Consider the following 26394-nt stretch of genomic DNA (forward strand, 5'->3'; position numbering starts at 1 on the left):
GTCCGGTCCGCTCGTGCCCGTTCGTCAGAGCGCTGGCCTTCCCGGACGCGCCCTTCGAGTATATATCGGGCTAATGCCCGACGGCATTTCGTGACGCGATACACTTTCCGTCGTTAACCCCGGCCGACCTCCTCGAGTGAAAGTGCGAGGGACGGCGACGTCCGGGCGGATCGATGCCACCCGAAACGCAAATTTTTACGAGCGATATCGTCCTAAGCGCTCTTTGCACCTTTCAAGGACTACATTCTCCATCTTATGGATTCGATTATCGGTTTTACGAGGGACATCCGCTTCTCTTCCCAAGTTGTTCTCGTGGCCGCGTCTGAAGGGAGATTCTCGTCGACGCCCGCCATCACTTTCTTCTCTTCCGCTCTTTCTCGCGGCTAACTAAGCAAGAGAGAGTTTTTGGAAAAACCTTTGTAAAAAAACGTTTTGAGGAAAACGGAGATTCCGTTGAATAGGCCGTATCTCGCTGTTTAGACGTCCGTTTTGCAACCCCCCAGTCGGACGATCAAAGCGAAGTGCCTTCGCAGAGGAAAAATTCCACCCCAATTTTCACGTATTAAATAAATTACGCACGAAACTTGTATTCGCGCAAAGTTAATTTGCTTACGCTCACCTACATTGTATTACTGTATAATATATTTTTCATCTCAGCAAGATGCTGCGGTAAAAAATAATAATTTATGTATTTTAATAGACAATATGCGGTGTTCGTCACCGACAGCTCCTGGATTTTTCGCTGAAAATCGACTTTCCAGTCATTGAATAGCGAAATGCCACATCCTGTGCAATGGATTCTCGCTCGCGGGAGGAAAAAAAAATGCTTATTCAAATAAGAGAACGGCTCAAAGAGCCGCTGCTCGTGCACATGAAGAATTCTAACGCGGGCATAAATTTCAACAGATAGTACGCATGTTGCTGGAACGAAAGGAAAAAGACTCCTCTCCCGAATTCTACCGACGCCCGCACGGTTATTTAGATCTTTCATTCTCTCGCGAATAACTCAAAGACTTTGTCATCTACATCGCCTAAATTATTTCTCCGATATTTCCATGAGAAGAAAAAGCATGACGGGGATAGAGATACTCATTTACACGACTATGAATTTTTCCTTTCATTGTTACACGTTGCCTACGCTAGTTCAGATGTTGCGCTTTTAACTTTACGGATATTGCTACTTTATTTAAAAAAAAAAAAAAAAGAATTAATTTCGCAAATTATGTTTCACGTAGAAACGGATACAGAAACTCCAATGTGATTCAAAGGAACCGCTCATACCTAAATTAACGCTAAATAAAAATACGCACGTAATTGAACGGTACGAGACTTGAGGGAAAAAAAAGAAACCGTTAGTCACATTGATAAAATATTCCAATTGCGACGCGCGGTTTCAGACCTCTCGGTGGGAATGACGCGAGGGAATGATATCACGCTGACAAGCCGTAAATACATAATGAAGTGTGGAAACCCCGTATGTTTAAATCCATGAATGCCTCCATCCGTCATCGCGAGTACGCGCGCGCGCGCGCACGGTGTACGACTTCGAATTTATAATCCCGTACGTTCGCATCTAGCATACTCGCGTGATTCATCATCTCGTATACGCTATTACACCGCGACAGATGAAGAGCCGTCGCTCAGGATATATAAGTTCAAGGAAAAGTTAGACGTTCAGGGGAATATGCATTTAATATTCACGCACGCGCGTGAATATTAATCCCATAATTAACGATTTCCTTTTCATTTACAAGCACATCGATTTCTAATGCAGATAAAATTATTGTTGTTATTGGGATCTATAAATTGATGGTTTTCTTTTATGAGGAGGAAAATAATATGTCATTTGCAGGATAATTGTGGAAATATGGAAATAAGATTGGGCTAATTAATCCGAAGTATTATAATTGTTGAAGAATATTTAGACGTTTCGGTCCTCATTCGGACCATCATTCTTTAACAATTATAATACTTCGGATAGTACATTGTTTACCGCGCTTGGCTCTTAATTAGTTCAATCTCCACTCCCGGATATTAATATTTATATTAATTGCTTCTCCCACAGTTATATATATTATATATGTATATACAAAAAATATACCGACTTGTAGTTTTACTGTTTTCTCGGTCATAAATATTTCAAAGTTCAAATATTTAAATTTATTAAAAAATACAAGATGTAATGTTAATATGACAGAATTGATATAGAGATCGAAAATTTGAAAAATAAAAATTTTATAATTCTAGGATTTATAAAAAATCTCTCTTTCTGGTCTCTCACACACATTTTATATAACATGTAGTCTTTAAAACATCAAAACGGCATGTGTAAAGCGTAGATAAAAGTACTTTCATTATCTAAAAGCCGCCTTGTTTCAGTTCACTAGCCAAAACGCAGATGGCGGCAAAAGTCTCATTCACTTTTTAGGGTAGCTACCCTTTGATAAAAACCGAGTGTTTCCGTATACAAGTGCAACTGTGCTTTTCCGTTTCTCATTTTTTTTCAAAGACCACGTAAAGTTACAAGGCTATTATTTTTAATGCGGCTTTGAGTAAATTTTGAGGGAGGGAAAATGTAGTAATAATGAAACGTTAGTTCTGAAACTCGTTGGCCGATATCGATTTATTGGATTCATCCGTCTCGCGAATATACTAATTAAAATTAATAATTTATAAGGCGAATTTCGATATCGATGCGGTTTCAGTCGCCGATATTATCGATCCTCGCGAGCAAGGTATGTATAATCACGACCGGTGTCGTCGTGATTATAACAAAAGCTCACGCGCAGCGTCTAAACTCGAACTTGCGAAATATCCAAATATCCGTTGCGAAACTTTCTCGCGGCTAACCCGCTCACGTTCGCAACGAGAATGCAACAAATCCTTGTCGACCATGCGGCGTCGTGGCAGCATCTTGAATGCTCGCGGGAGCGTTCTCGCGAAAACAAACCGGCTGAAGATTCAAACCACGAAACCACTAGAAAAAAAAAAAATAACGAATCATCACTCGCGGGAAAAGCGAGTGTTTATTTTGTAAAAAGTTCGCCTACAGTTGCCGTGGGACTGCTCGCCTATTAGATAGAGAGGACGAGGACGGTGCACGGCCCGAGGGTTCGAAAAATCCTCGCTCGGGGAGGAGAAAATATCCGTTGAGGGGTGAGGGAAGAGAAGATGAGAGAAGAAGAGAGAGAAAGAGAGAGAGAGGGAGGAAGAGAGAAAAGAGCCGTTTGATAGATGCGTGCCGATGTGCGTCTAGGAACTAGTTTAGTGTTTACCTTGTAAGTAGCGTTGTCAGTCAGCTGGTTTGTTGCATCTTCGGGTGAGGCAGGCAGGCAGGCAGGCAGGCAGCCGCCTGTGGCATCCAACGTTCGCCGAGAGGTGCGCCGCGCGTCACTGTGTCTCGGTGCCGATTGAAGAGAAGCGTGGAGGGGCACGCATGCGGATGGTGGGAGATGACGCGTCGGTGGAAGGGAACCGCATGCCGCTAGTTATGCGGGATACTCCGTGATCGTCGATAGAACGGCTCGAACTCAGTTGCACTCCGACCGCCGCGGTGGAATGTCGTTCTCTCCGGACTGTAGCAGTAGTCGTCGCCGTCGTCGTCGTCGTCGTCGTCCGGGTCGTCGCACGTAATCTCATCAAATTGATACAAGGATAATCGCGCTTGTACGTTGATCGCATCGAGGAATGAGCGATCGGTGTCCGGTGGATTGGCGCGAGAGGACGACGAGATCGTGGATCGTCGCGTCGTTGGTGTGAACGGTGTGTTTGGCCGACGGCGAGGGAGAGAATCCGCTTGGTTTTCTTCTCTTATTTTATTTTTCTAATCGCGATCATCGCGTTGTTTCAACGTGCGGAGAGTGTTTTAAAAAGAGCGGTTAAAACGTACCGAGTGGTGGCTGGTGACTATGAGTGCGTGACGGTGCGAGCGTCTATACTCGAGCACCCGCGCGACTATCTTCCGGCCAGAAGTGTGCGCGATCAGCGAGACGTACCGGGATGGATAGCCGTCGCGTCGTGGCGTCGACAATCGTCGTCGTCGTCGTCGTCCTGCTGGATACGGTGCACGGGCGCAGCATCACGAGTCTCGAGGCGCCGAGCGGTTGCGAGTGGAGGAAAGACGACGGCGAGGACGGGGAGCAGGAACTAGTGTGTAGAGTGAAAACGATCGCGGACGTGCCAGGTCTCATCGGCAATCTCTCGACGATACAAGCGGACTCGGTGACGTCCCTGGGATTAGAATGCAGCGACGAGACGCTGTACGAGGGCCAGCTGGACGGCCTGCTGCCGCCGTTGCCGCATCTCGCCAAGCTGCGCGTCGATTATTGCAAGATCCGGTATCTGCCGGGCGGCGTGTTCGCCTCGGTGCACAATCTCCGCGGTTTATCTCTGCGGACGCGCAACGGCGATCTGTCGACCATGACCCTGGATTTGAATGGCGACGCTCTCCGCGGCCTGACAAGCCTGCAGCATCTCGATCTCGCCGACAACAATCTGTGGACGCTGCCGTCGGAGCTGCTCTGCCCGGTCCAGCAGAGTCTCGCGTGGCTCAATCTAACGCGCAACAAGTTACAGGACATTAGGTCCCTCAACTTCTCCCAACTGTCCAAGTCGTGCGCGATCCTACTCGAGGTCCTCGATATCAGTAATAACGACCTCAGTGCCTTGCTCGACGGCGCGCTCAGCAGCCTGCATAGCCTGAGCGTGCTGAAGGTGCAGGAGAACGCGATCGCCGCCGTGGGCGATCACGCTCTAGCCGGTCTCGAGTCCCTACGTGTCCTCAACATGTCGAGCAATCGACTCGTCGCATTGCCACCCGAATTGTTTGCCGAGACGAAGGAACTGAGAGAACTGATACTCAGCAACAATTCCCTCGCGGTATTGGCGCCCGAGCTGCTCGACAGTCTCGAGCAACTCCACGATTTGGATCTCAGCAGCAACGAATTGACGAGCCACTGGGTGAAACGAGGCACCTTCTCGCGACTCATTCGTCTCGCTAATCTCGATCTGTCGTTCAACGCCCTCACGAGAATCGACGCGTACGTCTTCAAACATCTGACAAATCTGCAGATCCTCAAGCTCGAGCATAACAATATCGACACGCTGCTCGACGGCTGCTTCGCCTCGCTCGTCAACTTGCATACGCTCACATTGTCTCACAACAAGATCGTCAGATTCGAACCGGCGCACACGATCGGCCCGAGCGCGCTTCAGCAGCTCTTCCTAGACAGCAACAGGCTGCGTGGCCTGCATAGACATGTGTTCGCCAATCTCACGGACCTTCAAGATCTTTCTCTGAGCGGGAACGCTTTGGCGGAGGTGCCCTACGCGGTTCGTGCGCTGAGATCGCTCAAGACCCTCGATCTTGGCAACAATTACATATCGAGGATCGACAACGACTCGTTTGCCGGCTTGAACGAGCTGTACGGATTGCGATTGGTAGACAACAAACTGGAGAATGTGTCGCGCGAGGCGTTCGCGTCCTTGCCGGCGTTGCAGGTACTCAATCTGGCAAACAATATCATTCGTCACGTAGAACAGAGCGCCTTTTCTGCTAATACGGTGTTGCGCGCCATAAGACTGGATGGAAACAAATTAACGGAGATTCGCGGCGCCTTCACCAGCCTCTCCACTCTTGTCTGGCTAAACGTGTCGGATAATAAGTTGCTGTGGTTCGACTACAGTCATCTACCGACTAGCATAGAATGGCTGGACATACACGCCAATCAGATAAGCGAGCTGGGTGATTACTACGTGCTGCGCAACACGTTGCGAATAAAAATGCTGGACGCCAGTTACAATCTCATCACCTCTATCACGGAGGCGAACGTGCCGGATAGCGTGGAAACGCTATTTTTGAACAACAATCGAATACGAAGCGTCGCGGCCGGTACGTTTCAACAGAAATCAAATCTCGACAAGGTGGTGCTTTATGGCAACGAGATCAGGAATCTGGAGATTGGCGCCCTCACCCTGCAAACGGTGCCGAATGACCGGGAGCTCCCTGCCTTTTACATCGGTAACAATCCCATCCTTTGCGACTGCACCATGGAATGGTTGCCGCGGATCAACGAGATGGCCCGGCCGCGGCAGCATCCGCGCGTCATGGATCTCGACGCTGTCACGTGCGACATGGTGCACGCACGCGCCACGCCACGACGTCCGTTGCTCTCCCTGAAACCCAAAAACTTTCTCTGCCGATACGACGCGCATTGCTTCGCCCTCTGTCACTGCTGCGACTTTGACGCGTGCGACTGCGAGATGACCTGTCCGGACAATTGTTCGTGCTATCACGATCACAGCTGGTCCAGCAACGTTGTCGATTGCTCCAATGCCGGATACAAGCGCGTGCCCGAGCGATTGCCCATGGACGCGACGGAGATCTACCTGGACGGTAACGAGCTCGGCGATCTCGGCAGCCACGTTTTCATAGGCAAACGTCGTCTGGAGGTACTGTATCTCAACAACAGCGGCATCGCCGCGATACACAATCGTACGTTCAACGGCGTCGAAGCGTTACGCGTCCTCCATCTCGAGGATAACGCGCTACGGGAACTCCGGGGCTTCGAGTTCGATCAGCTCGATCACATGTCGGAGCTGTATCTGGATCACAACGCCATTGCTACAGTGGGTAACACGACCTTTAAGAAGATGCATAATCTCAAGACGTTACGACTCGACAGCAATCGCATCGTCGATTTCCGGCCGTGGGAGGCCTTACCGAGCATCGGCGGCGGCACTAAGGTCGCGCTCGAGGGCAACGCCTGGAGTTGCGAGTGCGGGAACGCCGCCCGATTACGCGCCTGGCTCGCGGAGCATCGCGGCGATCCGGACAAGATGTACTGCCGCGACGGCGTCGAGACCCTCGCCCAGGCCATGGTGCGATGCGGCGACCCGTCCACGGAAGCCGTGAGTCGCGGTATCCAGGAGATTCCGCTGCTAGGCAGTAACTTTGTGCCGCTACTCGCCGGCGCGCTGGTAGCCGTAATCGCCATTTGTCTGTTCGTCGCCTTGGCCTTCGTCTTTCGTCAGGATGTACGGCTCTGGGCCCACGCGCGTTACGGTCTACGGCTCGGCAAGATGGCGACGCCACCCGACGAAGAGAGGGATCGACTATACGACGGCTACATCGTCTACAGCGAACGCGACGAGGACTTTGTCTCCAGATTTCTCGCGGCCGAGCTGGAGCAGGCCGGCCTGGCGCTTTGCTTACACTGGCGTGACCTGCCGCCGGCCAGACCGCAGGAGGCACTGCCGCCAGCCGCGGCCGCTGCCAGGCGCATCGTCGTCATCTTCTCGCCGGTATTCCTGGCGAACGAGTGGCAGCACGTCGAGTTTCGCGCCGCTTTGAGAACCGCGCTGGAGAACATCAGGCCAGCCTCGCGGAAACGACGAGTGTTGATCCTGCTGGCCACCGAGACGCCTACCCGGGACCCGGAGCTGCAGCTGCTACTGCAAACGTGCACGGTGGTGGTCTGGGGCGAGAAGAGGTTCTGGGAGAAGTTCAGATTCGCCATGCCGGATTCGGTCGACAAACGGCAGCGCGACAGCAAGAAGGTCAACGATCGCAATCGCACGCCGACACGATACACCGCGGCGCCGTCCGTCGCCGTCGACGTGTGGACCAAGCCCAATGGCGTCCTGGTCGCGCCGGTGCATCACGCGCCCACGCCGACGCCCACGCAATCCACCTACGTCAGCTCGGCGTCCAGCCGCACCGAGGACGAGGACAGCGGCGCGGAGCATCAGCATCATCAGCATCATCCGCATCACCAGCACGGCTATAGCACGCTGCATGCCGGCCGGCCGGTCAGTCTCTTCTCCAGGGGCAGTCATCTCTACAGCACGATACCGGAACCACCGGTAGTGCCCACCGCGCCTCCCGGGGAGGCCCTCGCCCCGGCGCATCCAGGCAATCCGCGTACTTACTTCGTCTAGCGCAGAAGGGCGGCGATCGTGCTCCGATCCGGCAGGAGATAGACCGCAAATCTCGCTCTCTCCCCCTTCCCCCTTCCCCCCCCATCCCTCTCTATCTTCCATTCTTCCGGTCGTCTCGTTTCCGGTAGCCGCTGAGGTGTGCGATCGCCCGGCCGTGATCGCGACGAATTCTCTCTCGTTCTCGCGAGGAAATCGGCATGTAAAAAATTTCTCAGCACGTCAGGATGTACGGCCGAACTTGTATAGCATATTTCCGGTATTACTCGGTCAGCTGACGCTGAGGAGGCGCATCCGTCATCACTTCGATCGAATCGATCGAAATGCGAATGGCCCGACGCCGCCGTTTGACAACGGCATTTCCCGGGATCAAACGGGTGATCGAAATGCGCGCGACTCGCGCGTCTAGTATTATATATACGTAAACGAAATCGATTCGATGCCTTGTGCTTATTATCAATGTAACGACCATGTAGATGGCCAACGGCTTGTAACCTTTCCTTTTTGAAAAATGATACGAGACGCGATGGTCGCTCTTCACTCCATTCTCGCGGTATCTACTTTTTCATATCGTTGCGCAACGTTCTTCCAAGTCACGACCAAATACTTACCACGTTTCCAACTTCTTGCTCGCTTCGAACTCGTGAGTTTCGACGACGCGGTTTGCTTGCCTCCCGTTTAAGTCTTATAAATAATGACGCGATATCGATGAGAATCTAGATTCTACATTCGTGCGTTTTTCATTTTTACTTATAACGAGCGAGCCTTATAGTCTCGCGCGTATAATTAAGGTACGACTATTAATTTACTTTTGTACATACGTATCTCTATCACTCTAATAAATCTTCACGCGCGAATCTTTTTCGCGCCTATCTTCGTTGATTAATTTATTTCGTCAAATCTATATGATGAATGGTTTGAGAGCCGAAAGTGGGTCGTCGCGATCGATCGAATTTCGTTTCATCGCGATCCCGATGGATTTCTAATTTAAAGTCGTTTTGCCATTCAATCCCTTTTGCAAGCGAGTTCTTTCGTTTAGAATCGTGCTGTTTCGATTTGCATTAATTGGCATAACTGTCAGCAAATTCACCAATAGAATTACTTGTTGTGGCTTGCACAAATACGATGAATTACGTATACACCTGTGAATAACGATGATAATGATGATGAGTGAATGTGCATCCGGCAGCTGACACAACGCGATCGTTTTGCGAATATTCATAATTTTCTTTTTGTTCCTAAAGCATCTTTTTCATAACAAACAGCATACGCGATTACAAAACAACAAAATCAGGACGGTATTACAAAGGATTAAAAAAAAAAGAGTAAAAAATGTTCTCTTTATCTAAATATTTATTTCAAATACGCTTGGATGGACGCATTTATTTTATATCCTACATGTGATACTTTATATTGTTACTTTATTAGCGATACAACCGTATTATATGCGTTTGACAACTTAATTGCGAATGTTTATATCCTTTTTTTTTTTGTCGATGCTCGAATAACATTACGCGCGAGAGAAGCGAAGCGATACATACGTACGTGCACATATATTGTATTGAATATTCTATTTTTCGTCGCTTTTCAGTTCGCATCGATTTGATTTTTAAACGGTCATCGAAGTATCGAGGGAATCATGTTTATATGGTAGAGATTGCGAGTCGTAAAAAACGCACGTGAAACATTGTCGAGTAATAATTTCCAGCGGTTAAAATGTGAAGATAGCGCACGTGTACGAAAATATATATTTTCTCTCGTATTATAGAATTCAAAAATTTTACGATAAAGTTCCTCGCGCACACTGACACTTCTTTGGAACCGCCCCGAGGTGCGTCGTCCTATGCCAGTCTTTGTCGTTTGGTCTTGTCGATCGCCCGTTACGGAGTTGACAGCGAATCAAATGTCAAATGTTAAATGACAGAAGGGAAGCGGGCAGGCGCCTCGTGACAGTTTGTTCCTAAAGATTCACGACTGTCTTGATAAAGTAACGGTCGCATAACGCTTATTAGTCAGTAAGTGAACTCTCTGTAAATATTGTATCTAATTTTGTAAATACTCATGCACATTTCCGAGCACACACATGCACACATACACATACATAAACACATACACATGCATATATACACAGAAGACCAGCGCTGCGTACGTTACTGGTCGTGGATATGTCTGAGCTATAATCGCGCGTTTAGGAGTGTATAATTCTAATTACTACTATATTGTTGTAAATACGCTCATCGGAATCACACGCATTATATATTCACAGCCTGTTAAATACGTATTAAATTAATTGCAACTTTCCATTTCAGCAAGGAACCATGAAAATAAACACGTTTGTTTTATAAAAAAAAAAAAAAGAGTCATCGCGTTCTCAACCGATCCTACAAAATTCCCGATTCCGATTGTAAAAAATAAAATTTTAAGTATTATCTTGTCCGACGCTAATAACGCGACATAGCACATTGGACATGTACAATTAATATTAACATGGAAGATTTTCTTTTTTTCGATATTTAGTCCCGATATTATTCAATATTGGAGATATTAGCGAAGGACTCTTTTATTGACATAAAGTAATGCGTCGGGCAAATTTATACAGTCTGCTTGCCGATCGACGATTGTCGAATCTACATTACGCATGCATGTAGAGCAGATTTGAAATTCAATTAGAGTATACATATGTATTTGTCGACGCGCGATATTAGGGGAAAAGAAGTGTACGTTCCACATCTCTCTCGGATTTTCCTTACATTGGTCATTGGTCGACTCTGTCCTCCTTGTGTTGCTGCTTGCACTACGACTAACGACATCGCCCGTGTGTGTAACTTTACTTTATATTTCCCGAAGAAAAAAAAGAGAGAAGGGAAGGAGCGCAATTCTATTTTTGTCGCGCGATTTCGTTTTGTGTTCCGGTGAAAAACGTGCTTCGCCGCGCCTTCTGATTATTTCTCAGATTTGCGATTGCGGTCGGGCGTTGTGTAACGACAACGGCGACTCGAGGGGAAGGCAAAAAAAAAGAGAAGGGAACGCGAAGAGATACGCGACGCGGAATGATTCACCGCGTAATTTCTTTCGCGCGGAAAAACAGGATTGGTGACGCATACGTCATGCAATTTGAATTATGACGGCCGAGGCAGCGAAAGTGGAAGGTAAAATTTATAATACATTACGATTGTCAATTGAAATGGATAGTGTGTAAAATATAACAATTTATATTTCGAATTATTTTATGCCTTAATAGTTAATATAATGCAATACGATGGCACGTGTTTTAAAAATCTACTTGGTAAAAGAGAAATGATAAAGTTACGATAGTAAGAACGGACGCCAGGCACAACAATTGATCGCGTATTCCTTGTAGTTTCTCACTTGTGATGTCGTAAATCGAGATATCTGGAACAGGCATCGCCGATCCTTAAATGCAACGCGTACGTGCGCCGAGAACACCTTCATCACGGCGGTCCACCGAGCGCGCAGGCGGTCGTGATAACGACAGCGACAACTGTCCCCTCTTTCCGAAACGAAACACCACCGAGCAAGAGAGAGAGAGAGAGAGAGAGAGAGAGAGAGAGAGAGAGAGAGAAAGTATAAATATATACTCGGCGAGAGAAAAATATTAACAGCGTCCCCGCCGAAATCGCTTTCGTGCGCGGCTGAGAAAAAGTAGTGTTCGAGATTTCCTCCCGGTTCTCGCATTACCGTTCCAGGTCACGCGCTTAAACGCAACGCTCGGTGACGATAAGTTAGGGCTTCGCCATCGGGAGCGAATTGCCTCTTTAAAAAGAGAGAAAGGGGGAAGGAGAGAAACCGAGCGAGAAATCGCACGAGCTCGCCGCGCGTTCACGTGTCTTTCGCGCCGCCTAAATGCGCCTAAAAGCGTTATCGGAAATGTGTGTGTGTGTGTACATACAATGTAACGAAGCGGTCGTTGGAATATTGTGGAAACATCTCTGCCCCCTTCCCTCCCTCCCCGCTCCTTAAACCTTCTGGAAGCGCGGGTGCACGCGCTACATATACATACACAGAAGATTCAAATATTTGAACGCCCGTGGGCCACGAATGCCAGAAAAGAGCCGTACCGTGGCTAATGACATTACGACTTTGGGACGCTCTCGGGCAAATTACATTCGCCAGGCGGGCGGGCAGTCGAGGATACCGGTACAGCGAATGGTATAATAATACGATTCGCTGATATCGAATGAAATTACGCGGCGCGTAGATGCGTTTGATGATTAAAGTAGCGGCGCGCCAAGTGGGGAGGATAATTGAGCGAGCTTCTCTTTCGATTTTTCTCTATTTTTCGACAGTCCACAAATTTCTGATGGAATTGGAATCCGCGCTTTATCAAGAATTTTGGGTGAGGGGAGCGTGTTGAAATTTGTTGAAAGGATATTAATTTTTAGCGTTGCAATTACTTTTCGTTTATATTGAAATGTTTCACATCAATCTCTCCGCAACGAGATGACTTTTTTATTTTTTTTTTTTTCTTTTTCATAGAGTTTCTACGCTTTATTTATAAGCGCTGTCACGCCCGCGATCTTTTTTTAGTCGTCGCGAGCTTAAATTAAGAGAGACGCCACGTGTGCGTCGAAACGCGGCGGCACACCTGCGACAAATCGCCGATGTTGCTCGTGCGCCGAGAATATAATTCCAATTACAATGCGAGTTGATTCGAGAGTCTACGACGGCATCAATGTCGAAAGTGCATTTTGCATTGGAAACGGAGCGCGAGAGATAAAGGAAGGCAGCAAGGAATACAGTGATGACGCTTAGGGATGCTGAGCAAAATGCGACAGGAAATTATAAGCTGTGTATGTATAAATCAATTTAATTGCCTCTAAACCCTTTGACGTCCGTCTAAAGCCAGTTGCTTATTAACATACAACATGGATTCATTAGGCCCGGAAGCATCGGCAATCTTTATCAGATTACGAATGCAACTACGGGACCACACCTTAGAAGATGTGGCCCTCGGCGCTACAATAATAGTCTGACATACTGCTTGTTCATTGTGGCGTATCAGAAAATTTCAAGTCACAACGAAATTAGTCTTCCTCTCCTTTGTCCGTTGTATCAAAATCCAATGGTTCTCTGCCTAAAAGAAAAAAAAAAAAAAAATGTCATTAAAGCGAATTTAATTCCTCGAAGTTTCTTTCGCGATTTAAAAGATTAGGGGCGCGCGTTTGCCATCCGCCTCTATCCTTTAGAATCCCATCGAATAATAATCTCTCGATCGACTAATTGAAAATTAACTTACAATTCAATTTATGCTAGAATCACGCGTGTAGCCGCTCAAGTACCGATATACTTTTGTCGTTGGAGTAAGAAATATCTTATATTTCTCGGTTGCTCTCCCCCTTCTCATCTCTTTGACGTACGTATTCATGTGCTGAATCGGATATTTTCGCGCACGCACGAGCGATTCGCGCGTAGAAATTCGCTCTAGTCATTTTGGTATGCGCGGCTTAACGCGGGAAGGCAGCTTCACGTCTCAGCACACACGAACATGATCCGCCACTTGTCGGTTTATCAAAAAGATTTGTGCGCTAAGCAGTTCTCCGTGTGAACGAGGCCGTTTCTCGCTGCCCGTTCGCCTCGCGCGCGCAAATAAATTCCTCCCCATCCCTCGCGTAGTAGCGACTATCAATTATCGAGATGAAAGAAGAACGCACATGCGATAATTTCGAAAAAAAAATGCACTTTTATAGCTAATCTTGCCTGAACAGTTCTTCTCGATGATGATCGATTAGCCTGAAAAAAGATGTAAAATTTTTTTTTTCCACAACCTCAGAATTTTCATTCGCTGCTTTTCAAGTGAATTATACTCTCTATATTACATTTTATTTTTTTTTTTTAATTTTTATGCCAATATACTTGAAATGTTCGAACATATCGAAAAATTATATTTTTTTTTAATGTTTTTATACCTATATGTATGTACGGAATGAACAAATGAACAACCTCTAATTTCCGCAATTTTTAAGATATCGAGCTAATTTTTTTTTTTTTCAAATGAATATAGTATCATTAAAGGATAATTGGTATTGAATTTGGTGAGGATCGGTAAAAGGATTTATGTTTTATAAAATTTGGATTTTTTAAAGAAATGTCTGGACATGCTGTGATTTTCGAAAATTTTGAAATATCTTCTATGAGGAAATCAAAATTAAAAAACCCGCTTGCTTTAAAGAACTTAATCTTTGTGCGCAAAATAAAATTATGAGGAAGCAATGTGCAATGTGTTTTTAATTTGCATAATTTTCATCTTGTTTTAAATATATATTACATATTTTTGTATTGCAATGTGATTGTATAACTCTCTCACATATTGGTCTTTATTTCGATCTTGTTTTTTTTTTTTTTTTCACATGAAAGTTATTGTGCATTTTTCGATATGTGCATGGCACTTGGTGGCTCTTCCGCTACGGCTGATACCTGTAAGAACGATCGAAGGACCGTTCCGGGACGGCGGAAAAATGCACAAGTCAGTACGCGCCTTATCGGTTTTCGCCTTTTTGCGTCACGTCGAGGGAAGAAGCGGAGGCGCCGGTGCATCAATCAGCCCTCGATGGAAGAGCCGCTAATTGCACCGTTCGCTATATCTTGATCAATCGAACGTGGGGCGTTGGAATTAATTAGAACGATGACGTGCTCGCTCACGACGACAAGCACTCGGTCGCGATAGCAGCCCGTCTCGGGTTCGATTCGGTTGTGTACGAGGCAGATACTTTATCTTAAGTGAGTAGTTTTCCTCCGCTCCGGGATCGAAAATGAGGAACGCCGGCCGAGATAAAGCGAGCAAATCGCCTCGTCGGATTAACGCACGGAACGTCTTTCCTGACAGTTAGCGTAATTCCAAAATAAATTCACTGAACGCGATAAGTAATTTCTCAGATAGCAGCTGCGTTCCTTTTCGATCGCCAAAAGGAACATTTTCATTCCCGATTGAATCGCAAGGTATTTTAATAAGGATGAAAATTATTGCCGAGAGAGAAACGTAATTGATGGATAAAGCGAAGAGGAAGATGAGACACATGCGACGTGTCTGAAATATTATAGGAATCGAATAAAAACGCGCGCGCGCGTGCGGATCACTTTTTAGAGATTATTCAAATCTCTTGCCTATTCATTGAATTGTCGGCATAGAATTTCTCGATGTAAATTAATGAACTCACCCGCGTCAGAATTGATTGCAAACTAGTCTCGCAGAATGCGGTCGTCGTCTCGGGATTAATTACGCGCCGATAACGCGACAATCGCCGGCAAATCGGCTTCTTGTCCCGAAAGTCTATTACGTTCTTGCGATACTTTTTGGCGCCCAGCCGGCTACAAACTGTTCGCATAGATAATATTCGATGATTTATAACGGCGAGAGAGGGAGAGAGAGAGAGAGAGAAGGAGAAGAAAGAAAGAAAGAGAGAAAGTCATCGTGCTCGTTAAAGGTACACGCAGCGCTAAATAACATCGATGGACGATAACGAGCAAAAAATAAATAATAATCGTCTTGTCGCGAATGCACAACAGCCTCTGCTTTGATTAAAAAGTATAAACGAGCCCGTCCGCGCGCGGCCGAGCCTGTGTGTCAATTTCTGTGGCAATTACACTGGGAGATCTCTCCGCCACGTCGATATTTTCGACAGTCATCGTCGCATCACGCCACGGAATCACACGAGTTATTCCGTATTAAGTGCCCATTCTAGTGACCCTCGTCCTTCCTCCCACATCGCATTCGTTCTCTCTCTCTCTCTCTTCCTACCTTATTCGAGTTGATTGCACCACAACGGGCCATCAAGCATCGAGAGTCAGAGAGCGAGAGGAAGAGAAGAGCGTGCACGACTCCGTCATCTTCGAAATCCCGACAGGACGAAGAGGGATACATTGTACGACGGCGGCCAAAAAGAGGATCTTATCGTTCGCCGTCGTGTTTTCTCGGAGAAGGAGGCGTAACGTGTTCCTTTCGTGTGTCGTAACGCGTGTCTCGTGTTACCACGAAATTGCCCCGTGGCAAAAGTTTGAAATTTTCTATAATTATTGATAGCACCGATAATATTATGACACAACATACGCTGACGTAGCAACTAAAAAAGTTCTCTCGTTATGTACACGCGGTGAAGATTAGCCACGATATGTTAAACATTTCGAGGAGGATCGATCATGTGAAAAGTACTTTACAAAAGTTGCATAAATACCTCGTGTTTCCAAAAAAAAAAGAAAAAAATATATATATATACATATAATTTATTGTTCTCACTGTGTCAAGGCTAATATATAATAAAGAGACGCTCCATTTACGAGAATATTTATAAAATACAAAGTGAATGTAAATGCTATTATTTTCTAATTTTCTCCAAATAAATAATACGCGGCCCTATAAGAGCATTATTTTCCGCAAAATTTAATTATCGTGATTACATTGCGCAATGTACTTATCGAATACGTTTCGCTTGGCGCATAAATTATTATCAGTGCAGCACGAATTCGTGAAAATATAAGGGGCGCTAAGGTCATTGAAGATACAGGGCGACCCTCACGAAAATGTTCCTCGCAATGGGAACGATGAGTGATGTGGAGAATCAACACTGAAAGATAAACAAGCGATAAATATGAATCGTTACGGGAGTCAATCGTGCCTGTCAACAACAGAGACGCGCTCGTAATAAAAACTAAGTGGCTGTATAAATTAGTATGTTTTTAAGTCTATAATAAATGTTACATCTTTAGAATATAATCGACGAATATTTTTAGAATATAATCAAATCTTTCTGTGGATCGCCATTGCGGCAGAAAATCATATCATATTTTTGTCGTAATTGCTGGAAATTCGATGGTAAGATTAAACGGCTGATTAAATGCAGCGAGAAGGATAAAGCCGCAGAATTATATGTTGGAACGTGCATGCATCGGGGCGCATAACGTAAGTAGGGTATCTATAGCCGAGCCCTAATAAAGATGAGCGCGACGACGCTTAATTAGTATTAGCTTAAAAGATACCTTTGTACTGCCCATGCAGCGAGTGCGTTAACCATAAGCACTGACAATAAATGTCCCGGGGAAATTTACTTGTCGGAGATAAAGGACGCTAATGGCGCGAGCGCAACATTTACACGAGCAATGATATCAAACTGAGTGTTCCGAGTTGTGGTTTATTATTATGGCGCGCGTTCGTATTGCATTTCCCACCGTCAAATTGCACGGGAGTGGCGGGAGAAAAAAAAAAAAAGAGAAAGAATCACTGACGAATTTTTCTAGCTGCCATTCACTTTTGCGCTCAAAAATTTATAAGCGGTTAACTAACAGCGCCTCAAAAATCAGGCGTGACGTTTAAATGAAAATGTACCACGCGATCGATCTAAAAATCGTCCATTGCGAATATTTAATCAATATTCGCACGACAAGTAATTTAATTATGTTTAAACACAAGCAATCTTTGCTTTCATGTAGTCAATCTGCGCGAAAACAAATTTATTTATCCTACGTAAATATTTTGTCACTATATCTACGTATTGATTATTAATTAAATGGCAGAACGTCAGAAAATCGACGAAGGGGAGCCGAATGTATCCACGTAAAATGAATTAAGGTGTCATTTTGCGACAGTGTCAGCTTTGCGCGCAAAGGCTCCGTGTATCGCACAACGGAACGTGACGGCGAGGTTTAATTCGCAAAAAAAAAAAAAGTCTCTTGTCTGCCGTCTCTAGACACATTCGAGTCAAGGATGCTCCAAAGGGCATCGTTGCGGGGAGGAGATATCGCGCCAATTGTGAAAAACAAAAGAGCGCGAAGGGTGAATCGGAAAATGAAGGACTGACGGAATGTTTCCCGAATAAAACGGTCCATTTGACAAGAGCTGAGGGTAAGGGCACGGGCCAAGGGTAAATATGCAAGTGCTCTCCATCACCCATGAAAGAGAGAGAGAGAGAGAGAGAGAGAGAGAGAGAGAGAGAGAGAGAGAGAGGGAAGAGCAGAGTTGTGTGGAACGTAGCAAAACTTACTTCCGAGGCTTATGTTTCTGCCCGCGGTTGTGTTATTGCAGGCAGCCTCGACTTATTCAAGAAATATTACCAACGGCGTGTACATTCTTCGAAATTACTCGTGACACGACAAATTTCATCCCTGGGATTTAAACACGTCTGATACAGAGTTAATATTGTCAACTCTGCACCTTAAATCCGTATCTCTGAATCAAATTTTGCTGTAAATATACAAATTCTGACACAATTCTCGAATAGTTATTTTATTATTTATCATATTTATTTATTTACGCAGATGATGCAAAAATGTTTGGAATTTTGTGCTGAAAAGCAATGAAATCGGCAAATAAATTTACATTATATTTATTACTCGTATATTATTTTTGAAAAACTTACTTAACTATTTTCGAATGCATAATAAATATTATGTTTTATAACTGTTACTTCTGCAAAATTAGTTTTGTCAAGCATGCATATTTCAAATTTATTTACGAATAATTTCATGTGCATTAGGGAGAGTATAGTTCTATCTCTCTTTAAACGTTTTCAACGTTATTTAAGATTTAAGATTTAAAATTTAAAATACTTTTACAATTGATTTTCAATTAAAATTTTATTTTCGTATTTCGCTTCTATAATCGAAATCAATCGGTTAATATTTTTGAAATTTATGTATTTATAAACGACAGATAAATAAATACTTAAATGTAGAAAAAAATTCTCTAATAAGATTCTTGAAAAGTTCATTTTCAAAAAAAAAAAATTAATATTATCAATAATTAATTAGATCATTTAGAGTCGATAACTGTTATAGTTTTATCAAGTAAAAATCACGCGCGCATTATTGTCAAAGACCATCGGTTTCTTACAAGTATATTGATCGTGATGTAAAATGAACTAGCGTGTGACAGGAAGTCTAGGTCATCGTGGGTCTTCGATTAAAGTGCTTTATTGATAATGCAGGTATACGCGATGGAACAAGATTTCGATCTTGAATACAGATTAGGCAAATAAAGTACCGTATGTAGAACGTCGACTTTTTACAGTTGATGTTTTATATTTAACTGTTTTGTCTTTATATAAACGTGATGGCCTCAACCGCATATTAAAATTGAATATTGAAATCGCTACTTTTTTTTTTTTATCACTTTGATCGAACATTTTATGAGTGACAAGTACGGGCGGGAAAAAAGTATCAAAACTAAAAAACAAAAATATAACCGTTCATATCGAGCATTGTGTGCTGGATAATAAAACATTGTTTTTTAGTCGATTTTTGTGTATACTATCGTATACAGGTTTTCCACATATTTTGTTCTGCGGAGAAGGAGAGAGAGAGAGAGAGAGAGAGGCGATTCGATTTCAAGCGAGTTGAAAATCTCTGAATGGATCCGCAATTTTAAACGAATCATGACATTCAATTTGTTCCGTCCATAAAAAGATGAAAATTCTTTTATCGCGATATTTTTTTTAGCTAGTGTAAAATTGGAGCTAAATTAAAGTAGTTAGCGTTTTCATATGAGAATTTCGTTCGAAAAATTCTCGATTTCTCACGAGTAAAAATGAATCTCTCGTGAAAAGCACCCGCGAAGGGAACGCTCTCTTCTCATCATCCTGAAAAGCCCTGACCTAATAATAAAAGGGAAGTTGGGTGGTATCTGGACCACCCTCGCGACTGAACACGTGTCCTTCATTTCCGTCATATAGACCATTTAGCCGCGCGCGCGCCCGCGGGAAAGAAAGAGAGAATAAAAGAAGAGAGAGAAAGATTGAACCAAACATTAATAACAAATAATAATAGAGATAAAAAAGAATAAAATAATAGAGACCCGTTATAATATTAATGAATAAACTAAAACAGTTTTTGAAAATTCTTCTTATAAAATTCTAATTTATTGTCATCTTTATCAATTTTTTCATATATGTTTTAATTAATCTATATATGTTTTTATTAATCTGTTTTTGTTATATTTAATTTCTGTAGTTCATATAATACGAGTTATGCAATCGCAACAAGTGTGAGAAAGTTTAATATTTTTAAAAATTTGAAAGATCTCATGCTTTTTTTTATATTACGACAATAAATGCAGAAGAAAGGGGAGATTACCGTTTCGCTTGTCCGCAGTTTGGCATTTTTCGCGAGTGGAAAATGGAAGTCTGACTGGAATTAGATCCATTCAGCGGAACGTTCCTCTCGATAGAGAAACCGGCCGGTGTATCCACTCGAGTAAAATCCCAGGCCAGGCCGAAAAGCCGGGTGGCGCGCAGTCCCCCATAGCCCGTGTCTAATCCGCGTTCGTCTCGCCCGCTCACGGGGCATCTCCCATGAAGCTTGTCCTCTTGCCTGCTCATCTCACATCGCTTAGATCGCTCGTCCATCGGTCGCGGATCTGTAGATACCGCTCGATCGATCGATTCCTTATGCCGAGAACTCTGTTCTGAGAAATCACGCCGCCGACAAAAAGCAGCAGCTGCTGATTTTATTGATGAGATCCATCGAGAAATGTTCCGATACGCTCGAGTAATCAAAATGGATGTCGGACCTTATCGTCTCCGAGACGTCAAATATTTGTTTTTCGATATTTTTCTTTAATTAACGTGAACATCGAAGGAGATATAATTGGTCTTTTTTTTTAGCATTGAGATAAAGGGTACTAAAATAAAATAAATTTTGAAGATATATTTTTATTTTCAACTAGATTCATATTTGATTTCATAATAGGATTAGCTTCTTTCATCGTCCTTTTTCCTAATTCCATAAAAACTATCAGCTCGATTAATTCTCTAGCTTTTTATAATCGTCCGACGTAAAAGAGGTGTGTGGCATCTGGATAACGTTGTTCGCTTATAAAACGAATCCTCCGGCAAAATTTATTCCGCGGCACGTTTCCGCGCTTTCTCCGCGATACCAACTGACGAGCTCTCTTACAAGATGACGCCCAACGAGCGCCTCGACGTACGTAATATTCCCCTTCCTCCCCTTCATGTACTTAACGGCGAGCCTTTATCTTCAATATCGCTAATGAGAAAAAGAAACGAGTCAGCTGAGGGCGCAAATGAATTTTGTCATCGGCACGGTTCGGTGCTCGGCGCGCGATCGATAACCACCTGAGAGGGTAAGAGAGCAAACATCTTGGCTCGAATACACACATTCATACATACGTATGGCATAGTCGACATAGCCGCGGCTATCCGAACATATGCTTGGCAAGGGCGTGAAAAGTCTTACGAGAGAGGTCCGGATAATCGACTCACTGTCAAAAAATTCGAAGAGCAAACAGCAGAATGCTCGAGAGGAACTGTCTCGAGCACCGCGCGCCGTCGCCGCTCGTGTTAGCACGAGTCGAACCTTTTCACCTTTTCCTCGCGAGAGAAAAGGGAAGGAAAGAGCGAGAGAATAACGTAAGATCTTATACATCTACAAAATATTTAGCCAACATGCGATATTTACTCGGCTTACTTAATTCCGAAATGCGAGGAAACGCGCCGGCGAATATAATCCGTCGAGTTCATGTGTGACTTCCGCGTCGACGGAGCGAGAGATCGAAGAGATGCTCTGTGTGGGAAAAACGTGACGCGATTCGTCAGGGATACCGGCTAACACGTGTTCCGGTCCGTGACCAATTTAACCGGATACCGCGGGACCGTACGGGCCGTCTTCTATGAACCACCCTCTACCGAGCCGAACCAAGAAACGTCAGATGCACGCGTGCATCTGGATCATTGTTGGCGAGAGATCTACGCGGACGAGAAAATCGCTTCAAAATTCGTGTACCGTGACTTGGCGGCGTCTCTTGCGTCCTTTTCCTTTCGTCAGAACGTTTATTCACATTCCTTCACAATATTTTTTTTTTTTCTTCCTTAATAAAAGTATCGTTGACAAAAAATAAAAAGTCATATCAGTTTTATCGATTCCTATTTATGATTAATCTTTAAATTTTTTAAAGAAATTTTAATTTAAAGTCAATTTGTTGAAATACTTTATTGATTATAATTTTTCCTTTTGTAGATAAATTATGCGTTTTCCTCAAATAGATTCTTTGATTGAAATGACAGCGAGCGCACGTATCGATTATTTAAAAATATTCTAAAAAGCGTGCACAGAGAATGACGTGCACTAGATGATAGCTCGGCTACGTAATGTTTCATGGATACAATCCGTACGCGTGTTTTATCTTCTATTTAACATTCCTTTATGAAAACTAACTCGCAAGTTTTTCGAAAAACATTAAACATTAAACGCACGTTACTGCGAAGTGTATAATGAATTCCAAACGCTGTCTCTCGCGCGATAGACAATGTTATCTTCGAGACGATGACTGAGGCGCGCGAGCGTAGAGAGCGTGAGAAGAAAGCTTCTGTGCGTGTACTGGAATGATTCCACACGGTACGTGTACGTGTATTCGCCTCTCTTGATAGTGTCGGGTCATAAACTTTGATTTCATAAACGCGCGCTCAAGCCACTATTGCGTCGCCGCGGCTTTGATTTAATAGAGGCTAATGGATAGGGGTGGATCCGCTAGCTGGGTGGTCCTGTCGCAGGACTTTGTTTAATTATGACGTATGGCCGGCAGAGTCGCCTCCTTTCCTGCAATTCAAGCGGCATCGCGAAGGAGAATTCTTTGTCGCACCTTCGGCGTCTCTCCCAGTTCTCGCCATCGTGATTCCGATAAACGTAATTGCGGAGTCAGGATTAAAAGAGTACAATGAAAAGAAGAAAAAAGAGATACTTTACATGACAGACGAGACAACGCGTCTACTTCTCTCTCCGTGTTCTTTTTCGTCGCTGTTTCCCCGAGTAAGCAAAATTTTGCTCCTACTTTCAACGTGGAATCGGCAACGAGGACGTCGAGAATTGTGAATCATAAAACGTATAAAAAATATCGTAAATGAGCCAAGAAATCGTATTCTCGCATCTAATGACTATTGTCAGCTGATTCAGCGGCAATAAATCGATTTGACAATTAAGTATTCTGCATCAAGCCAATCATGCCATTAACATGCCGTTAACAATCATAATACACATTTGACCGACGTAAACTCTGTCAGCGATTAAATGACCATGATGATGCCGGTGATTTTCACGTTAGACGACTTGTTACAATCTGCTCGTTACTGCTGGCAAAATAAAGGCATGGAAAAAACTTGTCTGAAAAACGATGAAAGAGCAAAACTCGACGTCCATATTTCATGCTTGATTCAAAAGAAATAACGATTTATAAGATAATAATACGTCAGCAGCAATTAGAGAAAACAAATTATGCGGAATGCAACGAAGAGAGAACAGACGTATTATTATTCTAGAGTCGAGACAATTCTCTATCACATAATTCGTAAACATTATAAAATTAATTGATTTATATTTCATCAAGTAGAATTTCATAATTGATATTTCGTAAGAATAAAAATGCAATGTTATATATAACTTGAGAATGTAATTCATCTAATATCACATCAATAATTATTCAATTATTAAAATTATATATATATATTCGTAAATTCTCATTAAATTAAATCACTTTCCCATAAAAAAATAAATATTATTAATAAACATTACTTTTTTATGATAATTCAAATGTCACGTTAGATAAATTTTGAAAAAACGTTATTTAGTATAGCATTTATGCAATTAAATTATTGAATTTATAAACGTATATACCTCTTTATCTTGTAATATAAATAATTTAAATAGTAAGTGGAAGAAAGAATTCTATTTTTTTACCTGCTGTCTTTTTTACAACAAAGAGTTACAAAAGATCTATTTGTCAAATAAATAATATTCCGTCACTTACGTGGCAAAATATAATACGGCTTTTCATAAATTTTTACAAGATTTCAAAAATGAATATTGTCTGCGGAAAGAATTGAGGCTTAGCACAAAGGTTTTGGTTGGCAAGATCATCGTCGGAAAGTTTGAGAGACGCCCGACGGTGCGTTATGTTAGGTGCGAAGCAAATCACGGACTGTTATGGTACCTATATAGGTACCTCAAAACCGTAACGATTAAGGGCTCCCAATGGGCTGCGAGAAAGGAGAAAAGCGGAAGAAAGAAGCAAGCTGTGATTGAAGAAACTAAACACGCGTGACGGTCTGCGAGGCTGCCGCGTCGAATGACAAAGACGACGAGATGTCGTCTCGTGTGGTTTCGAAATTATTGCAAAAGGATTTATAAAAATCCTGGCATGTGCGAGAGTGTCCGAGAGGCGTATACTCTCTCCCTCGTTGAGCCGGCGAAACGAAAAATCCCCGCCGAACAAATAGAAATTATCCGACCAGCCTCTGTCTAAAAGCGAATTAATTCGTCGGCGAAAGTGCGGAAGATTGAACGAGGCAGATTCGCGCTGATGGGGAACAAAGTCCGCTGCTACGGAAGCGTGACGCCACGCAGCTGGATCGAGTGGGATCGAAAGGGGGAAGGGACGAGAAGGCGGGCGCGCGTCGACCCGACGAAGGCGCGATCACAGGGGCCGAAACACAAACCAGAATCGCGCGCTCTGGCAAGTCTCGGTGAGCTACTCTGTCCTTCTCTGCGATCTCCGGTTTGAGGAATGACAGCCACGACGCGATCGGCTTGACAAAAACCGCTAGCGCAGAAACAACGTTCCCAGAACGACGCGCCATCCGTGACTCATTGTCAGACGCGAGGCGTAGGTGGATCCGGTACGCCAGTGAGCGGGCGAAGGCGCGAGAGGGAACGGATGAAATCTTAACTGGGGATTCCGGGGATCTCGCCGCGCCACTTCATTGTGTCGAAAGAGCTAGAAGAAGGTTGTCGTGTTGCAATAAAGTGACATATTGTTTCTCTGAAAAATAAATTAGCTGCCTCTCTCTCTCTCTCTCTCTCTCTCTCTCTCTCTGCGATGAGTATCAAACAAATTTACTCTTCCAAATGTTTTCTAATCGTTTTTCTAATCTTTTTTCGTATATATATAAAATAAAGTATCTTTTAATTAGTAAATTAATTAAAAAATAACGACTCTAATTATTTCGTAAAATTATCGAGAACAAGTAGTTAAAAAATGTTTCTAACATCTTAATAGAAATTTCTATAGTAGAAAAAGAAAAATGCAAGACAAGGAAGTGCTCTGTTCGCGATAAGATAATCCCCGTCCCCTGAAGCGACGACATCTCGGCGCTACCGTGCGCTTTAATGCTTTTTCCCTGATGTCCGTTGCTGCTATTCGCACGACGCGAATTCCGCAGCGTCTTATATACGCCGAGAGAGAGAGAGAGCCAGTAAAGGGGGCATCCTACGAACGGAGTAAAAACGCGTGACGTACCTGCGATCTACGTATATGCCGCAGGGGACCACCCGCACGCAACCTGCGTCACCTTCTTTTCTTTGCCTCCCGCCTTCTCTCACCTTCCGCCGCTCCTACCTTCCCCCCCCTTCGTTTTCCTCCTTCCTCTTGCTCCGAGCGAGCGTTTCCTCGCCACCCGGTCTCGGCCCACTGCCCCCCTTTTGCGGCCTGCGGATCAAAGCTGCACCGGATTTATGAGTCGACCGGACTTTACAAATGGACGTTATCCCCTTGCTCCGGTGCTTTCCGGTGCGTGTGGCGTCGCACGCGGTTGCCTCTGCCACATTTGCAAAAAATTGCCGTGGGGGGAAAAGGGGGAGGGGATGTTCCAAAAGATGTTTCGTATAATTGCATGCAAACTTAGCATTATAATGCGCGTGTCTGCACGTTACAAGTTGTATAATTATACGCCATTGTCCTTTCATAGAACGATAAGAGAGGCAAAAAATTAATCGAATGACGGGAAATGATCGCTTTTAAACGCAATGTTTTAATCTTGAGTCTTAAATAATTTTTAAAGTTTTAATTATAAAATTTTTATATAAATTGTAATTTAAACAATTATGATTTACATAGAATCATTACAATTATTGCATTTTTATTAAAAGAGAATTCATTCTCTATATTCCTTGCAAAATGTCACAGCTGTGCACAGGTATTGCCCGCTATTTTTTTATACCCACGCACATTTCGACGCTACCATCCGTCCATTAGAGAATAAAGTGACGTAAGATCGTAACGCATTTCGAATAATTTCGATCGTTACAGTTTCGTGGGGTTTAATTTCACGCCCGGGCCAACAAATGTCCATGGCACAGCTGTTTTTGACAAATCCGGTAATCATATTTCATCCCCGCGATACTCTCGGGGGCAACCTAGTAGTCTAGTATCCAGCGTTTTCGAACGACAGGGACATATTTTTGCACGGCAAATTTCGACGGCGATTTTTTCCACGCACGATTCCTTCTCTTTTTATCTCTACATTCGTCCCTCCTCCATGCACGCGACTATACAAACCGGGGGTCCGCGTTAATCTCGTTAGTATTCCCGATAGTAGGAGAAAGTTCGTGAAGAACGCCATCCGAGACCTCCGCCGCCGTCCTTTGTTAAGATTTAAACATGTAGCTAGCAGTGATAAATTTTGATTACGTGGTCGAGACTTGCGAAGGGGTTGAGATGACTGGGCG

General features: G+C 44.0%; 1 protein-coding gene and 1 long non-coding RNA gene across 3 annotated transcripts in view; one reads left to right on the plus strand and one right to left on the minus strand.

The window, feature by feature from the left end:
• Positions 1-26394, minus strand: part of LOC126848693 (uncharacterized) — a 201388-nt gene that overhangs the window by 38957 nt on the left and 136037 nt on the right. The window lies entirely within an intron of this gene.
• Positions 3500-26394, plus strand: part of LOC126848679 (toll-like receptor Tollo) — a 54124-nt gene continuing 31229 nt past the window's right edge. The window contains exon 1 of one of the 2 annotated variants that reach the window (XR_007687294.1): positions 3500-8850. Coding sequence is in view for 1 of the 2 variants with exons in the window: in XM_050589740.1 (XP_050445697.1) it covers positions 4000-7938 (3939 nt within the window). In the remaining variant the exon portion in view is untranslated. Of the gene's footprint in view, positions 9200-26394 lie in introns of those variants that run through there. The other variant, XM_050589740.1, reaches the window with a different exon arrangement.

Source organism: Cataglyphis hispanica, chromosome 4 (assembly GCF_021464435.1).
Source record: "Cataglyphis hispanica isolate Lineage 1 chromosome 4, ULB_Chis1_1.0, whole genome shotgun sequence".
Classification (NCBI taxonomy): domain Eukaryota; kingdom Metazoa; phylum Arthropoda; class Insecta; order Hymenoptera; family Formicidae; genus Cataglyphis; species Cataglyphis hispanica.